This window comes from Bactrocera neohumeralis, chromosome 3 (genome assembly GCF_024586455.1).
Source record: "Bactrocera neohumeralis isolate Rockhampton chromosome 3, APGP_CSIRO_Bneo_wtdbg2-racon-allhic-juicebox.fasta_v2, whole genome shotgun sequence".
NCBI classification, from domain to species: domain Eukaryota; kingdom Metazoa; phylum Arthropoda; class Insecta; order Diptera; family Tephritidae; genus Bactrocera; species Bactrocera neohumeralis.
In genome coordinates, this window is record NC_065920.1 from 75705047 (window position 1) to 75729921 (window position 24875).

A 24875-nucleotide genomic window follows, 5' to 3' on the forward strand; every position below is an offset into this window, starting at 1 on the left:
GCACAAAGGCGTGTGAAGCCTTGCTTCAAGTGATGCGCCGTGAAATTACGGCTGCCTCGGCAATAACACTCGACAAGGTGTTGCTCGGGCGTGAACATTTGCAAGGACACATTTTTATACAAAAATTCAAAGCTGTTATTATGTAGCTGTGATTGTGGTGCAGGCAACTCAAATGTAACAAAAACAACAATATAACAAGCGAGCAAATAAATACAGCGATCGCAGTGCAGCCACGCGGGAGACTTTAAGTGTGCAATTGTGTACATGCGCTCGATTTTTATTGAAAATATACAATAATGTGAGATTAAAATTTCAGTGTCCTCGCATGTGAATATGCGGAAGAAGAAGCTTAAATATTGTATACAAAATAAAACTGTAAAAATAATGATAATAAAATATGTGTTATGCATGCTCAATAAAAACATATTTTTAGTGCTGAGTGTGTGGGGGCGTATAAGCAACATTTTGGGCACTTGTACACGGACAGTAGAAAATTGTTTAAAGGGTGCCTTTAACAGAAAAATAATGCCAAGAGTGAATTTTTTGTAAAAATGTTATAAAATATAACATATTCTCGTTGAATAATAAAAATAATCGATATTTTTTTTTATTATATATTTTTCTAAATTTAACTATTCAAAAATATGTGTAGAAGAGAATTTTTTAAAACTCAAATTACTATTTTCGGAGAGATAGGCCGTACATCCAAAGTGGATACCAATTTCTCAAGTGCCGCTTGACCAATTTACCTGAAAACTTTAGAGAGTCTTCATAATAGACTTGTCTAGCTTCACTTCAACAGCTGCAATATTTTGATTTTTCTCATTTTTCAATTTTTTCCCGTATTCTTGTAATGTCAGTAACTTACTAACATTAAAATTAATGGTAAAAATAGTAATTGCCTTTTTTACGACACTTCAAAAATTACCTGAAATTCATGTCTCTATGGTAGACTAAGATTTAAAAGTAATTGATGCAGTGCAGTTTTTTTTACCCAAAAATTCTTTCTGGCATGTTACACTATGTATATCCATAAAAAAATTAAGCAACAACCATATCCTCTAGTGTGCTATATCGTTGCTTTGGTAATAATTTTAATAAATGTGAAATTTTTGTGAAAGCTTTATTTCACATTGGCTAATTAGAAGCGCACATATCGAAGCCAGACCCACAGGGACCTACAATATATACATCATTTTGTTTCATTGTTCACATATTGTCACCTAAAATGTAAAACAACGTATCATCAAATTGAGTTTTTTTATTGCTTACGATTCACTACATAATGTTATATATTTGTAGCATAAAATTTTCAGCTGATGTTCTCAAATATAACCAATACATAACCATTTTATTACCGATATATAACCATTTTATTACCGATATCTAACCATTTTATAACCAAAACTCCAGTTTTGTTTCAATATGAGTGGTTTCTATTATATCGTTTTTCTTTCGCCTGTAAGCTTATATATATTTTGCATTTTATTTGACGTTATAAATATAAATATTAAAGGCATCACAACTCGATATTTATAATTTTCATAACAAAAAAAAATCAGCTCAAGCAACTTGGAGAGGGAGCCACCGTACAACAGATTGAGTCTTCATACTTACATTTGTACTTATTACCGCTTAAAATTTTGCGTGCTATTGCGTTTCTTAAACTGCGGATGCATCAATAAACCCTGACCTGGTCATAAACAAGATGAAAATTAACAAGAATTAAAATTTTCTTCAATGCAGCAAGTCCCAATTGAATGTTGAGAAAGGTCAAGCTCGCATGTGTAGTTATTATGTGTATAAATATATGAATTATTATACAGCATATTTATTCTCATTGGATATACCGTACATATATCATCAATGTGTTAAGCGCTTTTATATTATTTGCACTATTTTCTGCTCGTTAAGTAGGCAATAAAAATGCTTTATTGCTCATTTCAAAATCGATTATGGCAACAAAGTGCCTAGGAACTGTGTGTTATTAAAAACTCAAGTAGGTACATAGATACATATGTACATATATGAAAACAGAAAATATTTATTGCTTGCAGTATCACTGTAACGTTTCGTGCATCAATATGAGAGAAAGTGTTATAAGCTGAACTTGACTGCTGAGTTTTTGAACCATAGCGAAACGATGCAAGTGCAAATTTGTGTTGCGAGCAAGCACCGAACATAATAAAAATAAGGATAATTGTAATAAAAAATATATAATTTCTTATTATATGAAATTCATATTTAATTGTGTTTCTCCATCACTTGTCAGCAAAAGTAACGATTTATGAATTTTGAACAACTAATTTTTACAATTGAAATTACCTTTTAAGCAAAGGCTCATACTTTAAGTTTTATTAAATTTGTCTACACCTATGTATAGTGACTATTGCAATCAACAAGTCACTTATGTACAAGAAAAACCAGTTTCAACTCCAATGAACCTGCTTTAAAGGCTATATGTATCCACTAGAAAGGCAAAAAAATAAATTATTTGAGTGGTTATTTCTTTGAAGTTTCATTTTATTTGATAAATAAATAAAAATATTAGATGTGTATAATGTATATTAATAAGTGATTATTCATTTTGAAAATTTGAATTTTCTAGTTCTCGTAGTTGTTTGACGTTTAGAAAAATGTTTCTGCTTAAGACTATCTAAAACTCTAAGAAAAATTTTAATTAAAAATCATTACTATAGATGAGAAGAAGTATTGAGCGAAGAACTAGTTAAAATCTAAATTTTTTTAAAATTGCGTCTTCGCAAGAAATCGAAATATCTACCAAAAATCTTATTTTATATATCTAAGGTGAAAACTACAAATCGATAGATTCAGCCGTTTCGAAGAAAATGACTGAGCCATAAAACAGCGTTTCGAAAAAATCGCTTTTAAAGTTTTGAAGGCTATTAATCTATGTGAAAAAATTTTCTAAACACAATCAACAATCGGCTGCGATGTCTTTTCGGACCCGATTGACCCTTCGTTTGAGTCCCTTGAGGACTTCCACGTAGAACTTGGCGTTGACGGTTTGTCCAGGAGGTAAAAATTCATAGTGGACGATATTTTTGATGATTTGTGTGTGATGAAGAGGTTTTTTACATATTCGAATTTTTTTTAATAGATAAATATGATTTTCATGGAAATTAGACCAATTTGAGCGGTCGACGAAATTTTAAATGTGTGTTTTATCCAAACTACTTACTCGACGCAGTTACTTCAACGACTGAAGTTCCACTTATTCATTTACTTGAAATTAGGCGTTAATATTTTATAAATATATGTATCTCTATCATAAGAACCAACAATAACTATAAATATCTAATTTTTTGTATTTTTAAAAAATTCTTGAAAGTAAATAAATTATAAAAAATCGATCTTTATTTTCGAAAGCCCCTATTTTCTGAAAAAAAAATTCGTTTCGTTTTATACTATAATGAAATTTTTGATAAACAAGAATATGTTATTTTTTATATTTTTCTAATGGTCGCAGGTGTAGAAATCCTGACGACTACGACTAAATTATAAAAACAAATAAAAGTAAGAATATCAAGCGCTTTTGTTTTTGTCAATTTCCAAAAATAGCGCGAAATTTGGGTTTCTGGAAAAAATTCATTCTTAAAAGTTTTCAATATTATTTATATATTTATAATAAATTTTTACTCCACCAAAATAAAGCTCATCTTCAATAACTTATTCAACAGCCTGTATTTATAGCTATTCTTCACAGCAATCTCTGCGCACCAAGCAACTTACGCATTTCATTTTCTCATATATTCAATGTCAGGCACGTCAACTGTCATAAGTCACTCAACTGACCGTGTGTGTTGAAAACACCCAAAATAAGGAGGAAGCGTTAATTTAAAATTTCAACACAGACACAGCCATGCACACGCGTTTCAAGAAGTGCTAGCCTTATAAGCGTGCTGAAGTGCTGCAAAACGCACACCCGTGTATTTGTGATAAAGCCGCACAACTGAAAACTGTGTGTTTCTGGTTGTGTGCGCTCGCATGTCACGCATACGCAGCGTACGACAAGCCGTCCTACCTGTTATGCGCACAAACGAGAGATGAACGAAAAGCGTTGATGGTTTGCTAAAAGTTTGAGTCGTTCGACGTATGGCGTAAATCTTTTGTGTAAGCCGCGAAGTTTACGTAGCTGGATAAAACTTTATAATTGGGTTAATAAAAGTGCTCTTATGAGACTGTTAAAGTACTGCTTTAGTAAGCAGGAAACGAATTTTGGCAAAAAGGTATTTAGTGTTAATGTGCGAAGTGCGTGGATGACAAAGAAAATGCTAAAAATAAAATAACTTAAATTTTTGTTTTGTTTTTTTTTTTCGTTTATTCTAATTGATTTTTAGCGAGAGCTGAAAGTAATTTTTGTCATTTTGAAGCCAGATTTTAATTAATTTTTTTTATATATACATAGCTAATGGCATGTCCCAACTTTTAATGTAAGAATTCGTTCTACTAAAAAATATTTTTTTATTAAATTTATTATTTAGCTTAAAAAATACTTTTTTTTTAGAAAAAAAATGCAAATACATAAACTCAATACTTCATTTTGTAGTTAATTTCATTTCAAACTTATTATTAATATTCTCAAATATCTTCGCAATCATTAATTAAATTAATTTAATACTTTAAGGTAAAAAAGTGGTAGTTTAAACCAATAGAAACCGGTTATCTTCATTATATTTGAACTTCGCATAAATTCTGTTCGTTATTATTATTTCTTCCTATTTGCAAAAAATATTTAAATGCAAAACCTCGCCCCACACGCTGCCATGAAGCAAGCGCATGTAGTTAAACCCGAAACTTTTCATTTCGCAACAACAACAACTGAAATTTTTGGCTACCTTTTCGCCAGTAATTTACTGTGGCAATATCGTTATGCAAATTTTTTGCTCCACACAAAGTTTTCCACTTTACAACGCCGGCAAACGGTAATTAAATATGCGCACACATATTCACATGCCACCGAGCCATTTAAGGTTTTGCCGTTTTATTTCAATTTTTTGTTGTTATGTAATACTATTAGTTTTCTTTTTCGCTTTCATTTGTGGCATTTGCAAAAAATATTACATCACTTATTCATAAATAACAATTTAATACAAAAAGTAAAATATTTTAATACAAAAAAATGCATTCAGGCAATTATGTGGCAAATGTTAGAAGTGGAGAAAATGGAGAGAATTGTGTGGCATACTGATAACGAAAAAGAGTGAAAAAGCGTGGAAACATATTTATTTCCGCAAATATGTTGTATTTGTAATGTTTCCATGTATGTAATTGCTTAAATGTGTGTTTTAACAATTAACATTGTAGTTGCGATGACTGTTTTCTGAAGTACGTTAAATAATTTGAAAACGTTTGCGGAGTGTAATTCCGCTTAAAAAGCGACAAATGGTAGTTAGTGGCAGGAAAAAGCTATATAAAATGCAATAAAAATTAAGGCAATTTAACTGTCATAATTCACTTGGATGAACAGAGGGATTTTGTAGTAAATGAATATTTTTTATAATTTTTTTCTTTTTAATTTTTGTTATTTTTTTATACCTTGAACACGGTATATGAAGCTTGCCGTCTCCATATGCCTGAGCTAGTTCTTTATTATTTCAGATATTGAGCTGAAATTTGGCATACATCATTTTCTCTAGAAGAAGCAACTCATTTGTATATGCCGACATTGGATCCTTCTAGCTTATACTTGCCATACAAACTGACCAATCGAAATTAATTTCTTGTATAAAAAACTTTTTTTGTTTAGAGTGTGTAGTTCACGTGTTCACCCAAGTGAGGAGCGCCATTTATCTGGGGTTGACCAGAAACGATTATTTTGCATATGGCTTAAGCAGCTCACGTCTTCCGGTCCTAGACCAAGTGCTCTTTGGGTCGCCAAAGAACATTCGTTTGAAGGCGAGCTAAAGTGCGAAGGCGAAACATCCCCTCCACAGAGTTGTGCGCTGGCTTTGGGACGGCCCAGAAAAAAACGCCGCAAGGAAAAGGAAACTACGGCCTTCACGCTACTGTAAACTCGGCTATAACCACGTGAGTGGTGTCTACACCAACAAAGAAGAAGAAGAATCAGATAAATCAAATGTGCAGGAATGAGAGTTAAAATCATTATATATGCGATCATTATATATGTTTCGTTAAGTTCAAGATTTCATCTGCAAGAATTTTAACAGTATATACTCGAAAGCGAACCATGATATTAAATTTAACTTCAGAGAGGAGAAAAGATTTGCTAACTGTTCCATTCAGGATTTTAACTAAGAATATAACACCAAGCATTTCTCTACGATTCGTCAGTGTAGGTAGATTTATAAGTTTTAAACGACTAGAGTATGGAGGAGGGCTTAACCAAGGATCCCAACGGAAACGCTCTATGGGTAAAAGTAAAAATTATTTTGTACCAACTCTAACATGTCGGACTGAATTTGGTAACTAGGGTTTTATACAATAGAGCCATAATCTAATAGAGGTCTAACGAAAGTTGTAAAAAGTGTTTTAGTAACATACGGACCTCTGAATTCTTTAAAGCAACGTTTAACAAAACCAAGAATACCTTTTGCTTTTAAAACTATGATAGCAATATATAGAGTAAAAATTAATCTAAATAAAATAAATTAAATTAAAATAATTTTTAATAATAAAGTAAAACAAGACAAAATAAAAAAATAAAAAAACAAAGTAAAAAAATAAAATAAATAAAAGAAAAAAAGTAAGATAAAATATATTCAATAATCTTCTCTTTCCATTTTCAACATGCGATATGTATAAGTATGTACATACATATATAACTAATGACCTTTATTTTAAAATTATCAATTTTCACTTTAACCTCAAATTTGATGAGAGTTAAGTTGACAAAGGCCGGTCAATAGGTCACTTTGAATGCAGCCAACATCCAATTAGTTTATTTAATCCACTTAACTTGCACTTCATTAAGGATGTAATGTGAATAAAATATGAATCAAGGAAATTGCAAGTGTTTGCACATATATGTACATATTCACAAAAATACTTAACTACTCATATTTACTATTACATATTATACTTATTTATATAAAACACTGCTTTCCCTGCACTTTCTCAAATGCATTCATCACAAACTTGCTTTAATCTTATTTCCATTCATTTGTATATATGTACATATATATTTATGTATTATTACATAAGCATTTTGTTATATACTATATAGGCATTTAAGTGCATGTCTGAGTACACGTCTGGATACCCATATACTCATCAAACGTGTTTTCCGATTTCTAAAATGGTGCTAAATTGTGAAAATATTGACAATAAAATTCAAAGCTTAGTAAACTGAGCTCAGCGCTGCTTCCATTAGCACTGCTAAAAAAATATTCATTTGAAGTCTATATATAGAATTCAGTGTGCAAAGATTATAATTCCTCCTAATATCATGAAAATTTTAGCTTTGAAATATGCAACTATTTTAAGTTCGATAAAACCACTTGAGCGATTTCAATTAAAATGCTAAAAATGCAACATCGCTTTTGAGGCTCAAGACTTAGTTGTCAATGTTCTCTGTAGGAAATTTTTGTTCAATAAAGCAAGGTAAAGTACATTGAAAAAATATAATGAACGTTATTTCACTTAAATAGAAGCTAAATTATTTATTATCACTAGAGTAGAGTTGAACATGTAAGGAGCACGCCTAAAAAATACGATGCTTGTATATTCAAAAAAAGTAACTATTGTATCAGTTATTTTAGTTTTAAGGATATTTTACATATATTTTAAGCATATATGGTAAGATTATTAAGAAAAAATTAAATTTTTTTCGAGTTATACGCCATCTCCCATGGCACTAGAAAGAGATTCTCCACTGCTGCAGGTAAGTAATTTTTTCTAGAAGATACTATATTGTCTTCACAATGGCCAAAAGGTCAAAAATAGGTGTATTTGTCTGCCAAAATTTGTTTGAAAAATGTAGTGCGCGTTTAAAGATAAAATGATAGAGCTGATTGCAGTAGGCGGCTACACATAAGGCTCAAACTGTTAACTCAAAGTATATTTTAAATATTCATTTAAAGTGTTAGTATGGGGCTTAAAAAGTATACACTATCGAAACATCCAAAAAAAGAAAAACAATTTATTTTAAAATATTTGTTCACATCACCAAAAATATAGTGCTCGATTTTCCTAGAGGTCATTCATTTGGTGCAAACTTTTAGCTTAACTTTTTAAAATAGAATAGAATTTCCGTTGTGCTATTTACGCTATGCTATTTTCAATGAGCACTCAGGCAAATACAATGAGAATTTTGCAAAAATTTAAAAAATCTACACTTTTATATTGAAGTATTATTCCAGATGCTTACACAAATACTCAAGTTCATTAAGAACATTATTAAAATAGTGTTTCTTTTGTACAGTTATACTAAAAACACACTACCATCATGCAATTAAAAAGCTGATTTTCCAGAGAACCTTTCAGTGATAAACATACTCTGCGGATGAGGGAAACAACACATAACCGATAACAGTGTCAGTTGTAGCAGATAAATTCTCCTCCTCCTCTGAAGAAACTCTAGCAAAGTCTGCAATTTCGTAAGGCTCTTCATCTTCATCCTCGCCCGAAATTGGATCTAAGAAATCCTCATATTCAACTCGCTTCGCCATAATTTCATCAGGAAAGAATACATGATCTGGTGCTAATTTTTCCAAAAGCGCTGTACTTGTTGACTCAGCAGCAGCACTGCTCACTAGCGCAAGCAGAGCGCACTGCTGTAACACGATGAACTATGCGGGGGCAGAGAATAAATTAAAACCGGTCGAGCTTTCAGCCACTTTTGTATTAAATATGCATTTCATTTGAAATTTTCTCTCACCATTAAAAAAGCGGTTGCAGCAAAGCTGCTGTAACATTTTGCCATATCGGAAAGCTGCTATCAGTTGCGCCTGCCTTGTTTGAGTCGCTAAAGAGCACTACTAACCAATTATATTTGCAGTTTACTTTTATGTGAGTAAAGAAGGTAGCAATGTAATTTGAAATATACTTTAGCTTATGTGCGTTTGTGCTTAAAGGAGTGTTTATAGTTTAAGGGAGTGTTTATTTATTTATGAGGCACCACGATTATACTCACATGGAATTTATTATTTATTTTTAAATGGTGAGAAGCAAACAATTAAGCTTTGAAATTCTTTGTTGGGGAACTGAGGCAAAATCATTTTTTTGCTTAGTAGGAAGTATTTTATTCATATGGAAAATCCAAAAGTATTCTACAGTCTTAGTACACAGTTAACAAATTGAAAGGATTCAAACTCTCTTCAACTCTAATTACGATCCAGCATACAGTTCCATCTCTCCCTGCTCAGAGAAGAGGCATACAGCTCTATCTCCCTGTGTCCTTAGAGCATCAGTTTGAAGGGACCTTTGGAAAAATTTATAAATTTTCATTGAAATTTTTAAAAATGTAACTTTGGCTACCAATATATGCCATAGAGCCTTGAAAGATAAGAATTAAGATAAGAACTTTGCAGAACTTTAGTTACAGAAGAATAGAACACGACTTGAAAGCTAAGTTAGATAATTGTGAAGGAAACGTATCTTAAAGAGATCAATTGACTACCCGTGGATCTATCTATTTAAATTTATAAAGCTTCAAGAAGCATATCGACGACAGACCACGACAGACGGGTCTAAGTAACCGGAACGAGCCCGGATTTTTATCCAGTCTGTCAACTCAGTACCATGCCTCGAAATTACTTCAGGTATGTTTTCAGCCGCTACAACAACAACAGCAACCATTAGTCGGAGAGAGCCAGGACCAGGGTCCAATGACAGCTGTGTCGACTGTTTTTTCACAACTTTTTATACCCTCAATTAAATATATTAAATTAGCATATGTAACGGGATTTTCAATAAAAGCGCCACAAAAGTTTTTTTAAATAGAGCAAAAAAATTCTTTCGAAAGTACATTCGATGCCATTATGTACGGAACTCGATTTCTTTTGAATGGTCACCACGGACACGCTTGCAGAAGTCTAGAAGTTGAAAGCAATTTTTGATGCTTTTCGAGCATAAATTGGCCGATACTGCAATTTCACGCTCGATTTTCGTATGAAGTTCATCAATCGTCGCTGGCTTGTTGGCATGGACCATAGACTTGATATGGTTTCACAAGAAAAAGTATAACGGCGTCAAATTGCACGGCCAAGGCGGCCAATTGACTGGGCCATTTCGTGAGATAACACGTTCTTCAAACTTGATTTTCAAAAAATCGATTGTGACATTCGCTGTGTGGCTTGTGGCGCCGTCCCATTGTCCAAGTCCATATCATCCAATTCGAACAAAAAATATTCGGTTATCATTGGGCTGTAGCGATTTCCATTAACAGTAACGTGCCGGTCTTGATCATCACGGAAGAAGTACGGCTCAATGACGCGGCCGGCCCATAAACTGCACCAAATAGTAATTTTTTCTGGATGCAATGGTGACTCATGGAGTAGGTGTGGTTTGCAGCCTGACCAATAACGCATATTTTGCTTATTGACGAAGCTATTCAGCCAGAAATGAGTCTCACCGCTGAAAATGATTTTTCGATGAGTATCCGAATCATTTTTTAGTTGTCGTTCAGCTCAATTCACGAACATACGCCGATTCTGGTGGTCAAGCGGCTTCAATTCTTGCGTGAATTTGATCTTGTAAGGATGTTGGCCTAGATCTTTTCGCAAAATCCGCCACAACGACGCTTGAGAACGACGTGTGAGAGTCTGATTTGGGTCTTCCTCGAATGATGCGCCAGCAGCAGAAATATTCTCGACACTATGGCCACTTTTTTGTCTCTGTGTCTGTGGATTCAAATTTTTCCATTAGACGCTCAATTGTTGATCTGACAGAACGATTTTGACGACCATAAATTGGATGTAGCTCTCTTAAAGTTGAGGCCACTCACTCCGAATTTCGGTATTTGAATTTGTAGACGTTAAATTCTGTTAGTTGACTTTACTCGTATGAAAAGTCTATGTAAACCTTGCGAGGAATATAACAACAACATTATATACAGAGTCATTGTAATATATTTCTCACGCCTTGCCCAGAGTGCACGCACGTGAGCGCAAGCATAAGAATGGTTCACATGTTGCAACTGTTGCCCTGAATTACCAGATTACAATACAAAAGCGTAGAGAACTGCCAATCAAAAGCCAAATCAAAGAGTTATTTATAGAATTTCCCTCAATCAACAGAATTTTTATTCAATTCTTTTTATTTTATTTCGTAAAAAAATGCAGAACTTTTGATTCGCGCCGACTTAAAACACCCGCAAGCGATAGCAGCGCACGAAACGGAGGAAAGGCGGTAAATTGATGCAACAAACTCGAGAGAAAATGTTCCCATGCAAATAACAGTGTTTGCCACCACTTCAGCAAACTGCAATAAAATCAAAATATATACATACATACAAACATTTCTTGTTGCAAGTAATCAATACGACTCCCTTTATTACTTTTACTGCTGCTCTTTTATTGAGTAGTTACATATATGTATGTATATTGTGCTCAGAACAGTGTGGTGACCTGAAGCCACAAGAGAGTATATTTATATAGTATATGTATGATTGTATATATGTATTTTTACCTGCTTATATGCCTTTATCTTATTGATACCGCATTAAGTCGTGCAATCATTGTGCAATAGCTGATAGCCAGCAGCAAAAAAATCAATCACAACAATAACAACAAAGCGAACAGCAAGAGTAGTTGCAGCCCAACATTGACTTCATTATGTTTATTTATAAACAAGAACACGCATTAACCGCTAAGTCAGTTCACAGCCATCGGATGATACCGGTTGGCCGGCCGCACGGTTACTTGGTTGACCGGCTGATCGCCAGACCCGACTAGCGGCTGACTGACTAACCAACTCAACTCAACTTGTGGCTCTTTGACGTCTAGCGATGCCACGCATTTCTCATGTGGCTGAAGCAGCCACTTCACAACACAAACTGCGTGTGTGTGTTTGTATGTGTTTGAGTGTGTATTACGTTGTGTTATTGCACATCGCCTTACGCATGCGTGCTTGCTTGTGGACTTGGCCTACAACCAGATAACCTGTTGCACTGCCGCATCGCTTATCTTGTCTTACTATTGCTTGATTTTGCTTTTGTTGTTTTTATGTCATTATTCTGCGATGTATTGCGTGCAACCAGCTGATGTCTGTTGCACGAGTTTGGTCTCTGATTGAAAACGATTAATATAACAGCGACACGTGGGGTCATTCCAGGCGGAGTGGAGAATTGGTTCGGGTTTTGAACAAGACATGCGGCACAACTAGTGTAAAATTAAAGCAAATAGTCAATTTTTTTCGTATTTCACTAGGTTATACCTTTGAAAATAAATGATTTTTAAATCGAAATCTTGATCCAATCAAAAGTACACTTGTAAGTCTAAGTTTCTCCAAAAAAAAAAGTCATTTTGACTTCGATTATTTTGGCCGTAAGGTCAGAAACCGTAGGCCAGAAACAGGTTTTTACATATCGCTCAAGCAGCTCACGACTTCCGGTCTTTGATGAAGTATCCTTTGGGTAACCCAAGAACATCCGCTTGAAGACGAGCTAAAGTGAGAAAGCGAAGCATCCCTTCCCCTGTGTTGCGCGCTGAGTTTGGGACCCGTCACGTTAAAAACCCTACCAATGAAAAGAAGACAACAGCCTAGGATTCTTAAGTCACATTAATCATTAACCGAGAAGCCCGGAATTAATACAGCAGTGGAGGACCCTTGATTTTTAGGGCCGTCGAAGATCGCTTAAGATTTAAAAAAATCGCTTTCCATTCAACCGACTTACTAGGTGTGTCACTATGGTTGAGTTAAGAGTTCGATTATAAGAGGGATCCCAGTTGGGCAGCATTGAACGCCTGCCCGTTGTGTTACCTAAAACTCTTATATAGTAGAACATAAGATCCTCAAAGCACTTTTATCCTATCACAGTGTCTCCTGATTCGCCGAGGGTAAGATTGCTAAGTTCATCCTCAGTCTTGCAAAAGCTGGACAATGGAGGAGTCTGTGCCCAGATGATTTAACCTCAACCTTCTCATATAACTTTGACAACTTTCGACTGTCAACACTATTACTGCACGAATGCCTATTGGGAAGTCTCTTGTAAGAACCCCTACTATTGCGGAAAGATGAATTTTGCTAAGAGCAAATAGTCATCTCACGTGATCTACTCTAGACCAAAAGAGTTTTGCAGTCCCACAGCCACAGCAGTCATTCCGCGCCTGTTTAGCGCAAGTGAAGTCCATTGGTTCTGTGCTAGAACGCAAAGTGTCTATGGATATCCAACTTGGTCCGATTCCGATGTGAGTGGACAAGGATGGCGAGGTCAGCGATTTAAGTGGGGATTCCTTATTTCTCTTCTATTCCTTGTACGTGGATAATAAAGCTGGGCGACACCAAGCGAGCTTAAAATTGCCATAATATTCCTAGCTGACCGTTATTTCTTGTAAAAAATGGGAATCTGAAAGCTTTAAGCCGCCACCTACCCACCAAATGGATTTCATGAAGAGTTTCTCAGTCGGAACTACGCTAACCCACTTTCCGGTTCTTTATCCACCGTTTCTAAAAAAAAAATCACAAAAAAAATAGAGAAATTTTCCCAGATCGATAAAAATGCAACGGCATTTAAGACATAAGCCACTGTTGCCGCTTCAGTGAGCAATCGCAGTCAACAAATCAAAGAACTTGCTCTGAAAGTCATTTGCACTTGGAAACTTTCAACTGACTGAACAGGGAAAATGCAAAGAGAATTTATACAAATCTGAAATTAAACTAGAAATAAGAAATCAAAGTAAGTTTTTGTTGTTGTTGCTAACAGCAAATGCACTTACATCAGCCGCGACGTATGCTTTTGACAAACGCATGCACGTCTTTCAAGCTGCCAGCCGGCGCAGAAATAGCAATAAGAAAAGCAACAATATTAACAACAACAACGCTAGATATATCACAAATGCAGTCAATGGCACTGCAAGCCACAGCCACTCAAAGTTGTTGTTGTCATAGTGACTTTGTTGTACTCCTACATGATTGCTACTCCAGTCGCCGCTGCCGACGCCGCTATTCATTTGCCGCACGACTGCGTCTGCCGATTGGGCGCTGATGTGCAAATGTGTCAGCGACATGGCGGGTGGACGGACACACTTAAACCTCCATATATAAATATACATATGTACATATATATGCGCGCAAAGCTGTTTCATTTGTGTGTGTGTTTGTGCTTTTGCAGGGACACTACCTTAAGTTGAAAAATCAACTGTCAGCTTCTAGGCAGCAAAACAATCGCTGATTCCACACACACACACGATTTTCTTGGATTTTGCGTTTCTTTTTGCTGCAGTTTTCCTGTTACCGACTAACTTACTGAGAAAAATCATAAACATATGAGATAAATGAAGTTAGACAAACCAGTTCGAAGTAACTGTGCAACCAGCAGCTCCAAGAAGGTGTGCGGTAAAGCGGCGCTGCAAGTTTTCAGCGCTTGCCGGGGGCACTGGGTTATGTTTACCTCTGCGTGAACATGAATAAATTACGGAAGAATATGCATTAGGGTGGGACGTAATAATTGGGAGCGTGTTATGTCACATTAATTTGTCATAAATGAATATTAATGCAGCTGAGGACACTGGATTGCGAAGGGCTAGTTTGTATGGCGGCTATTGACTATAGTAATCCGATCTGTATAGTTTCATCGGAAATTGTAGCGTCGCTTTTAAGAATAATCCGTGCAAAATTGTATGAAGATATCTTTTCAAATGAAAAATTTTTCCATACAAGAACTTAATTTTTATCATTCAGTTTGTATGGCAGCTGTATCCAATATTGGACCGATTTCAAAAATTTATTCAAAATTGATAGCGGTCGCTTCTGGGAATAATCTATGCCGAATTTCGTGAAGATCTATGCTATAGTAATCCGCTTTCGACAAGTCCAAGAAATAATCAGCTTCTTTCGCAGAAAAGGGTAAGTACAAATTTAAGATCGACATCTTAAAATCTAAGAGAGAAAAGTTGAATAAATTATTATATCACTTAATTTTATATGCTCCAAACATTTCACACACTTTTCTTCCATTACTTTTTGCCACCGGTTCCCAGCTTCTCAGCTTCACTTACTCGTGTTTGCTCGCTTTTGCATTTTCGCCGTATTTCTTCGCTCTGCGCATTTTCCAGGCCGATTCTATTGGGTTAGTGAAGCGTCTTGCGGCCGCAACCAGCTGCTGCGAGTGCGGTTTAGTCAATTTTTTATGATTTTTCCGATTATGCAACTGACAAACAATCACACAAAGCGACACACAGCCACACGCTGTGTTGCTGATGTTAGATAAAACGCGTCTAACCAGTTTTTCTGTTGCGGTTTTGTCTATTGCAATTTGATTATTTCTATTTCGGTGCAGTATTTCCTAGACATTTGTGTATTGTCATTGCACTTTAATGCTTTCACATTAGAAACTAAAGACATTGCAATCAAATTGAATGAATTGAAATTCGATTAACTATTGGAGATATAGTTTCCAAACATATCCACACATAGACGTGTGTATGTTTGTGTGTATGCGTTCAAATTTATTACACTGTTATTGGTAATTACAAAAAAACAATAAAGTTTTCTTTTACGTTTTACATATGAGGAACTACTTCCTTAACCGCAGATCGGTTGTCTAGTTTGTGTTAAACGAGATAATGACAGTGGTTGTACCAATAGGAAAGTAATTCTATGACAAATTAAGTAATGGTTATCGATGTAAATGAATATTATGTTTTCATTCGATTGTTATACCCAGGGTATATTAGACTTGGCACGAAACTTGTAACAACCGGAAGAAAAGTTGTTACTAAAGAAGTTTTTGCACTAGAAGGCAAGATGTCAATGGTATTTGATCGATTATTCCTGGTAGGTGGATAAGAAAACTGGGAAAAACCAAGCGAGCTCAAATTGTCAAAATGTTCCTAGTTGACCGTTATTTTGTGTAAAAATCGGATTCTGCAAAAAAGTCAAGGCAATCGATCAAAACCAAGTTTTCATAAAGAAATCTTCATTATTTGACAAAAAAATCTTCACGAATAGCAACATCCAAATTTGCCAAAATGCACCCTTGAAGGGTATTATAGCTTTGGCGCAGCCGAAGTTAAGGTGTTTTCTTGTTCTCTATGGTTTTTACTCCAAAAACCTTGAAGAAAACCGTATATCCTGTGGGTATGAAATATGCAATTGGGTTCTAAACAGGGTTGCGCACTTTTTACTTAAAAATTACGCTTACAGAAACAAAAATCTCATGTTTTCATCCCGATGTTGAGATTAAAAATTTAAGTTAAATTTTTTTTTTGAGCTTGTGGGTTGAAACTTTTTCTTCAATCCGGTAGGTGGGATTACTAAACACGTGTCTTATATGCTTGATCCTGCGAATTCCGATACCGCATTCATGGAGAGCATTATAAGTGCCGATGAGACATGGGTTTATGAGCTTGACATGCAAACAAGTCAACAATTATGGGAAAAAACTAGCCAAACCCAAAAAAACAACGCCAAAACCGCCCAAAAATTAATGTAATGCTCATTGTTTTCTCGATATTCGTGGTTCGGTACATCATGTATTTGTTCCGGAGGGACAGACGGTTAATGTGGAGTTCTTTTTGGCCGTATTGTGGCGTCAGAGTGAGAACATCCATTGAAAACGGCCCGAATTGTGGAAGAAGAATTCATGGATTTTACATGCTGATAATGCACCATCGCATTGAGCCAAGATTATAACCGAATTTAAAGCCAACAACGCAATGAATACCATCGATTTTTTTAGTTCGCAAAACTGAAATTGCTGCTCCGTGGAAGTCAGTCAATCGAAAAGATAAAACAAGATTCGCTGAAAAATCGTTGGCAAAAATATATTTCATCTGATGGTTATTAATTTGAAGGCTTTAAATAAATATTGATGAATAATTAAATATTTTGCGTCTTATTTAAAATTTCCGGGTTCTTTTTTGTCACAATGTATATAAGCTGTTATTTACTCGCATTTATTTTCATAGCTCTCATCATATTTGCTTAGCTCTCTTCAACTATTTTATATCATGTTTTTGGTTTTCACCCGATAAACTTTCGTTGACTTTTTTGTGACATCGGGCTTTCCACAATATTTTGGTGTGTTCTTGAATTACTAACACAGAAGAGCAAACACCTCATTAGTGTACTTATATAGGGTGATGCATTAAAATTCTGGCTAAAGTTCAGTTGAGTACTGCATTACTTATTTTTTCTTCGTCGCGTTTAAAGCTGCTCGAAATCTTTATTTTAGATTATTTGAAATAATACAAAAGTTTGTCCATATTTTATTCACCTAACAGCATTCGATTTGTATCGTTCATTATTTAAACTGAAATAAATTGTATTTTTCATATATAAAATTTATAGAATTCATTAAGAAACCTTACACATTGTTTGAGGTCTTCTTTACATATACTCGAATTGCAAACTTTTCAAAACACAACCGTAGAAAAATCCAGTTTCAACACACTCAAGTGACTCCGTATATGTATGTATGTATATAAAGATATTTTGCAGCAAGCCAATGCATTGCAGTGAGCACTCAACTTATTTCGGGAGAAGCGTATTCATTCTTTAAACCCCCTGTAGGAAATTTTGAAGTTATAACAACAACTATATTACGGGTTTCAAAAAACCTAATTTTTTTATTGTCTTATTAAATTCTACAACATGGGTTTCCTCATGTAAAAAATAGTCTATTTTCAACAATTTTTCCTCATACAAAAAATATTTTATTAGAATTTTTAATGCTACAAACATACACTATTAGCAAAGCAATTCTGAAATTTTTGTACAAAAATATTTTAAACTCGGCCTTTGCGACTCCTTTTCCGAAAACCCCTTTGAAAAAAGGTGCGCCCGCGTTGGCAGAATAACTCTTTAAGTGAAAAGTGAAAAAATACGTGTTTTAGTTAAAACTTAGTTAAATCCTTAACTTGGAACAAGGACGAAAGAAAAAATGCAAATTGGATTTTTGGCAGAAATTTTTACAAAAAAATTAAAATTTCAGTGAAAATTTCGCAACATTTCTTTTTTCAAGTAGTTGTAAACGAAAAAATGCTTCGTCCAAGTCTTTAAGAATGTATCTCAAAGACATGTGTCAAATTTCATGAAGATCAGTTGAGTAGATCTCCAGAAACTGACTTTAAAAACACAGTCTCGAACGCACAAGTTCTCAAGGCAGTATCACCGAAACTATTACTCGGATCAACTTGAAAATTTGGGACAATAATCTAGAAATGTTGTAAAATTTAATTATATAATAAAAAAAACATCGATTTTTTGAAAACTGTAAACCCATGTAACCCCATAATAACTCCGCTTATTTCCTACTGGGTCACTGCGCTGCACAAAACACGCGGCTCCCCTGCATGTGCATGTAAATAGTACGAACATGTAAGCCCACGTGCATTGGCGAAACATTCCGAGTATTAAATTCTCACATTTGCGTTTCGCACAAAACAACTTTCGTCCGCTTCACTTTTCAGTTGCAATAAACATTTCTGGGAAGCGGGAAGTCTGTTCGAAATTATGGCGTCATTTTCTAAAATATTTCTGCTATTGAGCGCATTTGCAGTGCTGCAGGCATGTTATTTATAAGTTAAAGTAATTGAACAAAATTTTTAAATAATTGTTTTAATTATATTTTATAGTGCGTGCGAACACAATTGCTGGAGCAATTCAATGACACAGTGGCAAGCAATGTGCAAGTAACGCCGGTGGAAAGTACAACTGAGCGAGCGCAGCCGAAAGTCAAAAATTATTTGCCGTTGAAAAGAGAACACTGGGCCGTAATGTGCGCAGCGATTTTTTTAATTTTCGTGCTCGCGTCAATATGTAAATACAAGTTTTGGCCAAATTCGCGCATTTGTGGCTGCAAAGAGGTGGAATTGCAACGCAATAATAGGGAATTGCGACCACAATATTCTTGGGATGAAAGTAATCGAAAGTGAATTTATTCTTATGTAGTCTGATAGTTTAATGTATGTGTAATTATGTAGACATTAAGTTCATACATTTATTTAGTATATAATTTGGGAAAACTTTAGAATACCGTCCCAGGCTTTCGGAAATGAAATGGGTATGGTCGGACAGATGAAGATCAGGAATGTAAAATAAATGTGTTCAAACGACTTAGTGAAGTGTTAATGAACATAAAAATGAAAACTATAAGTATAAAATTAATTTTAAGTCCACAAACACGTAAAATAGTGATAATTTTCAACTTTAAACGCAAATATCTCGATAACTATTGGTTTCCTGCGGCTATAATTATATATATTCTTGATCTGGAGAACCTCCTCTATCCGATCATACCCATTTTATTTCCGAAATCCTGGAACGGTATTCTAAAGCCGACCCTATAATTTATATGGATTTCAGATTATAAAGATATCATCATAGACTTTATATATTTTGTACAAAAAATTATAAAATTCATGTCGATCTATTCGAAAAATCGTAAAGCTGAAATATATTTTGAAAACCCAAAATTATAAAATATAAACTTTTTACCATTAAACAATTTCCTATAAAATATTTTTATATTTATTTATTTTTACTGTATATATGTACATACAAATACAATCTTCCTTAAGTGTTCGGCTTTCTCCAGACTGTATAAGGAAGCGAAGCAAATGGGCCTGGTAGTGAACGAGAGCAAGACGAAAATCTCCTGTTATTAAACAAGGCATGGATGATGACAATATCTGATGACTCGACGTTATGAGTTTTCGAGAGAAAAGTTCTGCGAAAGATTTATGGTCCTTTGTGCGTTAGACACGGCGAATATCGCATTCGATGGAAATATGAGCTGTATGAGATACACGACGACATTGACATAGTTCAGCGGATTAAAAGATAGCGGCTAAGCTGGCTAGGTCATGTCGTACGTATGGATAAAAACGCTCCAGCTCTGAAAGTATTCGACGTAATACCTGCCGGGCGAAACAGAGAAAGAGGAAGACCTTCACTCCATTGAAAAGACCAGATGGATAAGGATCTGACTTCGCTTGGAATCTCCAATTGGCACCAAGCAGCAAAACGACTGGGGCGCTGTTGTAAACTCGGCTATAACAGCGTAAGCGGTGTCTATACCAATAAAAAAGAAGAAGGTTTTCAATAAACCCGTGCTTTTGTTCGGAGTTCGTTTTTGACAGTAATACTTGATTTACATATATTCTTTTTGATTTTGTTCCAATTGTTTGCAAAAATTGAAGCCGAAGGGACAGGGGTACTTTAATCAATAAAATTGTCGCATTTGAAAGAATGATAATCCATAATTCAATATTGAGACGCTGTGGCATCCTCAAGAAGTACTGTTTGCTGTGCTTAATGGGCAGAGGGATGCATTGGACCATATTTCTTCAGAAATGAAGCCTACCCTTAATGTTAAAATCAATGGGAAACACTATAGAGCCTTAATTAATGACTATTTTCCCCGATTTTCTCCTTCAAGACTTTCAGTTGCATTCAGACGACGCTACATGCCATCCTGCTAACGAAACAATCAATTTATTGAAGGAAACTTTTGGTGAGCGCATTAACACGCGTCATGAACCTATGGTTTAACCTCAAAGATCGTGCGATTTAACACCGTCAGACTGTATTTTGTAGAGTTATGTGAAGTTACTTCTCTGCACAGATAAGTCCGAGATGAATGACGGCTTGGAAAAAGAGTGTTCATTGTGTTATTGTTGACATACGGCCCTAATTGGTGGAAAAAGTAGTCGAAAATTAGGCCACTCGGCTAGAACTTATTCAACCAGCCATTGCTCGAGCTCATTTTTAAAACATAATGACAAATCTTTAAGCTTACATTATGGTGTATGCATTTTATTTCTCCTTTAAAACCGAATTAAAAAAAAACACACTATATAGTCAATCCGATATTGAGTTGAGCTTCTCCTTATAAATTGATTCATAGAAAAAATATTAGCTGTCTTCGAACTATGTATTATTCTCTGATTTTGGCAAGTTTTTGAACCTCGATGTTCATCTGTGAATCCGTCACTGAATATCAGCAACATACACTTCTAAAATCTTGCTCAAAAGTGTAGAAAAAAATATGAAATGTCAGAATAAATGTCTATTAATATTTTGAAAGTAATAAATGAATTATGAAATTGAGATTTTAAATATGTAAATATTTATAATAATTTTGTGTAATTTACACTACAAATCTGTTCGCATTCAGCAAAGTCAGACCCCGCAAATGTCACAAGTCTGGAAACTGCTTTTACTACTCGCAGTGCTCTTAAAGCTTCAGGTAGGTTACAGAGTTAGCTTAGAAACGCCTTCTGCATGATATACAAATGTTGTTGTTTTCTAGCGTGCAACGTCTGAGTTTGCAATAGATTACAATGCGCTTGACATGATGCCCGTTAGGGAGACAGAGGAGAAGAGCGTAAACGAGGTTTATAGAGCAAGCGATAATGATTCCCAGAACAGCACAGCATGGGACCAAACAAAGCTTTGGGTAGTTGTTGTTTCGTCGATTTCATTGTGTTTTCTTATATTACCATTAGTCATATATTTATTGTGCCCCAGCGCATGTATTTGTGGATGTAAGCCAGTTACGGTGCAACGTGCTAGAAATAATTTATAATTGCAACAATTATATTTTCGATAAAACTGTTTAAAACGATATTCTAAATTTATTTGGATGTGAAATTGAGATAAAATGACAGTGAATTAGTCGAGGCTATAAGATAGGAAGAATAAAGATTGAACTTAACTAGTTGCTAGTGGAGATGTGTGAAATACTAAAGGAACTTAGAGAGATATTCAGAAACATTTTTCTTTATAAATACCTATGTAAATAAAGCTTGTATAAAGCTTACAAGATCGAGATTCTCAAGATAAGCATTGTTGCTGGGAGCAAAGATCTCAGTAATGTCTTTTCAGCGTAAAACTAAATGCTTGAATCAATTTATGGTTAACCCACTATGGAAGGGTACTCTAATATGTACATTTAAAGGAATAAATCGAAATTTTTTCTTATCTCGATAATTTAATTCTTCTTTAATTAAATTCTTTCTGACTTCGCAACGCGACTACCCACAATTTAACCCAAAACTTTAACCGTTTCTTTTATAAACAAACTAACCTATTCACCTGAAATTTGGCATGAATTTTCCCTAAATATCATTTTTTGGCAGGTTGTTTAGAAAATTCAGAAAAGACAAAAAATTAATGAGTTTTATTATGAAGCTGCCTTTTTGGGAAAATTTTGTTTCTCAGTTTGGAACCTAACCGCCATTATGACATTTATATTGATTGAAAATCTACCCATTTTGATTTTGGGAGATCAGAAAAGTGGAAACTATGTACTTTTGTATTTTTTTTAAATAATAAATAAATCTACATTTTTAAGTTTTTAATTTTTTTTTCGGCATATGAGCCACCCTTTTTCTATAGTTATTACTTATGAAAATAATAACGTTCAGAATAGAAACTTGAGCAGGCACAATGCAATTATAAATCTAATAACAAGCGCTAACATACTCTTCGAAATACAATTTAAGTTGACAGATGAATTATTTTCTCACATAAAATATCGTGCAGAGTACCGATTTCCAATATCTCCGCTACAAATGGACTATAGGTGTATTCAGTGATAATTACAATAAAATTGAGTGCAATTATGAGCCACCTTTGTAAGCTTGTTTTGTTTATATGTTGTAGACAAGTAGCCGACAGCTTCAGTTTTACTGCATTTCACCAAGAGTTAGGAAGTATTTTTTCTTAATAAAATGTACAATAAATTGTTTTTATTATTGTGTGTGCTGTTCGCAATACAGGTTAGTGCCACCATATGTCAAAGAATTTTAGAGAACATATTTATCGTTGACATTAGTTTACAGCATTTGCACACCCATTGGAAAATGACAAGGATGCACAAGAAGTAGCCGATATTAAGCCGCCAAAAGAGCAAAGCATAATACCGGATACACCTGGTGTGCAGGAGTTCAAAAAAGACATAGTGAGTCACGTAATAGCAAGCCTTGGGAACGAGGAAGGAGACGAAACTGGTGTCCAAAGTGCGCAATTGTCTTCAGCAGAGGTAGATTTGCCCTGCTTGCCAAATGATGCTGTTAGAATACATGTGCTTAGAAGCAATTTCCCGTTGCCAGAGCGCCTTTTCCATGCACCAAAGAGATGTTCGGAGGAAGAGAATAAATGAAGCTTACATGAAATTAAATATAAATCACTCTTTAAGAATTTATATTTCTGTATTTTTGTTATATATTGTGACTTTAGTATTTTGTATTATTAGCAAGGTCTTTTACAACTACTAAGAAATAAAATAAACAAACAATTTGGTAGACGAAACAGAATTTACGTATTTTGTCAATAGATGTCATATCAGATGAAATTTTAAGCTTCATTTAACCAGAAAAAAATTAAATTCGGGGAAGTTGAAAAAAAGTTATATATGTATGTTCAAAAATGAGTGAAAATAATGAAAAAATTATATTTTGATCTTTTGAAATTTTTGTATAAAAAAGGGAAGGGAAGGGCACGCAAGTCACCGAGGAATGAATGAAGGAATAATGTCTCTAGCGGAAAAATGGTACATATTTATTTATTTATTTAATTATTAGCATAAATATAAAAAAATAAGTTTAAATTTGATTAAAAGCACGAAAGGACTTTTTCGAATACTCAATATTTTTAATGAATAAAACAGTAGGTTTTTTGTGCTTGCAGGATGCAGAAGCTTCTGACTGCAAAATTTCACATTAAGCCCTTTGTGTTCCCAAGTGTTACTCAGTTAAGCACAATTGAGAAACTTGCAGTATTTTATGAAATAACCTTTTCTGAATATTCGCAGAGGTATTCCAGCGTCTCTTCTACACATCCTACTCATCACATGCTCTGGATTCTACTTACTCCACTTTAACGACCTCTGAAATAGAGATCTCAATTGCAACTTTTCTGTGATGACTTCTATCATGTTTCACAATTCTCTCTTTCGTGAAAGGGGAAATCATTCATTCATTACGCGCACCATCGCAAAGCTCTTTTGATCGTGTTCGAAGAATAACGATATTAGCAACTGACAAACATATCTACGAGATTTTGATTACAGTATTATATTGGTTAGATCTGTAATTTGTTGTAAGCTTCATCAGATATGTTCTCATTTATAATCGTAAGTCTCATCATTTTTTACTCAGCTTAGCAGACATTTTATTACTTCAGCTAAACTGGCGAGTCCAGGGTTTCCCCTCAAAACTATTGTATCAGTTCTCACTACACACATAATCAAGGTAAACGCTCTTGCTTGCGTTTAGCTCAGTGGCTAAAGTTGAGCTTAGTACTAGAGCGGCAAAATAATCGATGGGACTCTCGATACTATCGATAGTTCAATTTTCGTCTCACTATCGATATTTAATTTTGACTGTGTATAATTTATTTTTCATAAAATTACAAAATTTTACAAAATAAAGTTACATAATGATATAATCTGGTAATACCAAATATGGAGTCTAATTTTGGATAACATCTTAGCAAATTACAGCTACGGAAACTCAATGCATTGAGATTATTTCATAAAAATGAAGGTTGATTTCGAAAGAAATTCTTAAAGCAACCAGACAAGTTACTTTACAAAATCCAACAAAAAATAGTTCAGCAGTGTTAAATCTCACCATCTTGGAGACCACGAATCAGCCAAACGACGCGAGATAATGCGCTCACCAGAAGTTTCCTTCAATGAAATAATTGTTTCGTTGGCTGGATGGCAACTAAAAGTCTTGAAGGAGCAAATCGGGCACGAAAAAGTCATTAAGGATTGCTTTCTA

General features: G+C 34.5%; 3 protein-coding genes across 8 annotated transcripts in view; 1 reads left to right on the top strand and 2 right to left on the bottom strand.

Annotated features, from left to right (window-relative positions):
• Positions 1-24875, bottom strand: part of LOC126751978 (uncharacterized) — a 180444-nt gene that overhangs the window by 48218 nt on the left and 107351 nt on the right. The window lies entirely within an intron of this gene.
• LOC126752012 (uncharacterized) lies at positions 8097-8972 on the bottom strand. Its single transcript, XM_050462534.1, has 2 exons — positions 8861-8972; positions 8097-8771 (listed from the first exon to the last, which is right to left on the bottom strand). The coding sequence occupies exons 1-2, from the start codon at positions 8903-8905 to the stop codon at positions 8463-8465; spliced, it is 354 nt and encodes a 117-aa protein (XP_050318491.1). The 5' UTR covers positions 8906-8972; the 3' UTR covers positions 8097-8462.
• LOC126752011 (uncharacterized) lies at positions 22750-23405 on the top strand. The gene is made up of 2 exons (XM_050462532.1): positions 22750-22868; positions 22925-23405. Exons 1-2 carry the CDS (start codon positions 22821-22823, stop codon positions 23249-23251), a joined length of 375 nt encoding a protein of 124 aa, XP_050318489.1. The 5' UTR covers positions 22750-22820; the 3' UTR covers positions 23252-23405.

What these genes read in the sequence shown, in the direction of transcription:
- LOC126752012 (XM_050462534.1), bottom strand. Translation starts at nt 8,905, where the DNA reads ATGGCAAAATGTTACAGCAGCTTTGCTGCAACCGCTTTTTTAATG. An exon ending in CTGCAACCGCTTTTTTAATG is followed by an intron (nt 8,772 to 8,860) that starts GTGAGAGAAAAT and finishes GCCCCCGCATAG; the next exon opens with TTCATCGTGTTACAGCAGTG.
- LOC126752011 (XM_050462532.1), top strand. Translation starts at nt 22,821, where the DNA reads ATGTACAATAAATTGTTTTTATTATTGTGTGTGCTGTTCGCAATACAG. An exon ending in GTGTGCTGTTCGCAATACAG is followed by an intron (nt 22,869 to 22,924) that starts GTTAGTGCCACC and finishes CGTTGACATTAG; the next exon opens with TTTACAGCATTTGCACACCC.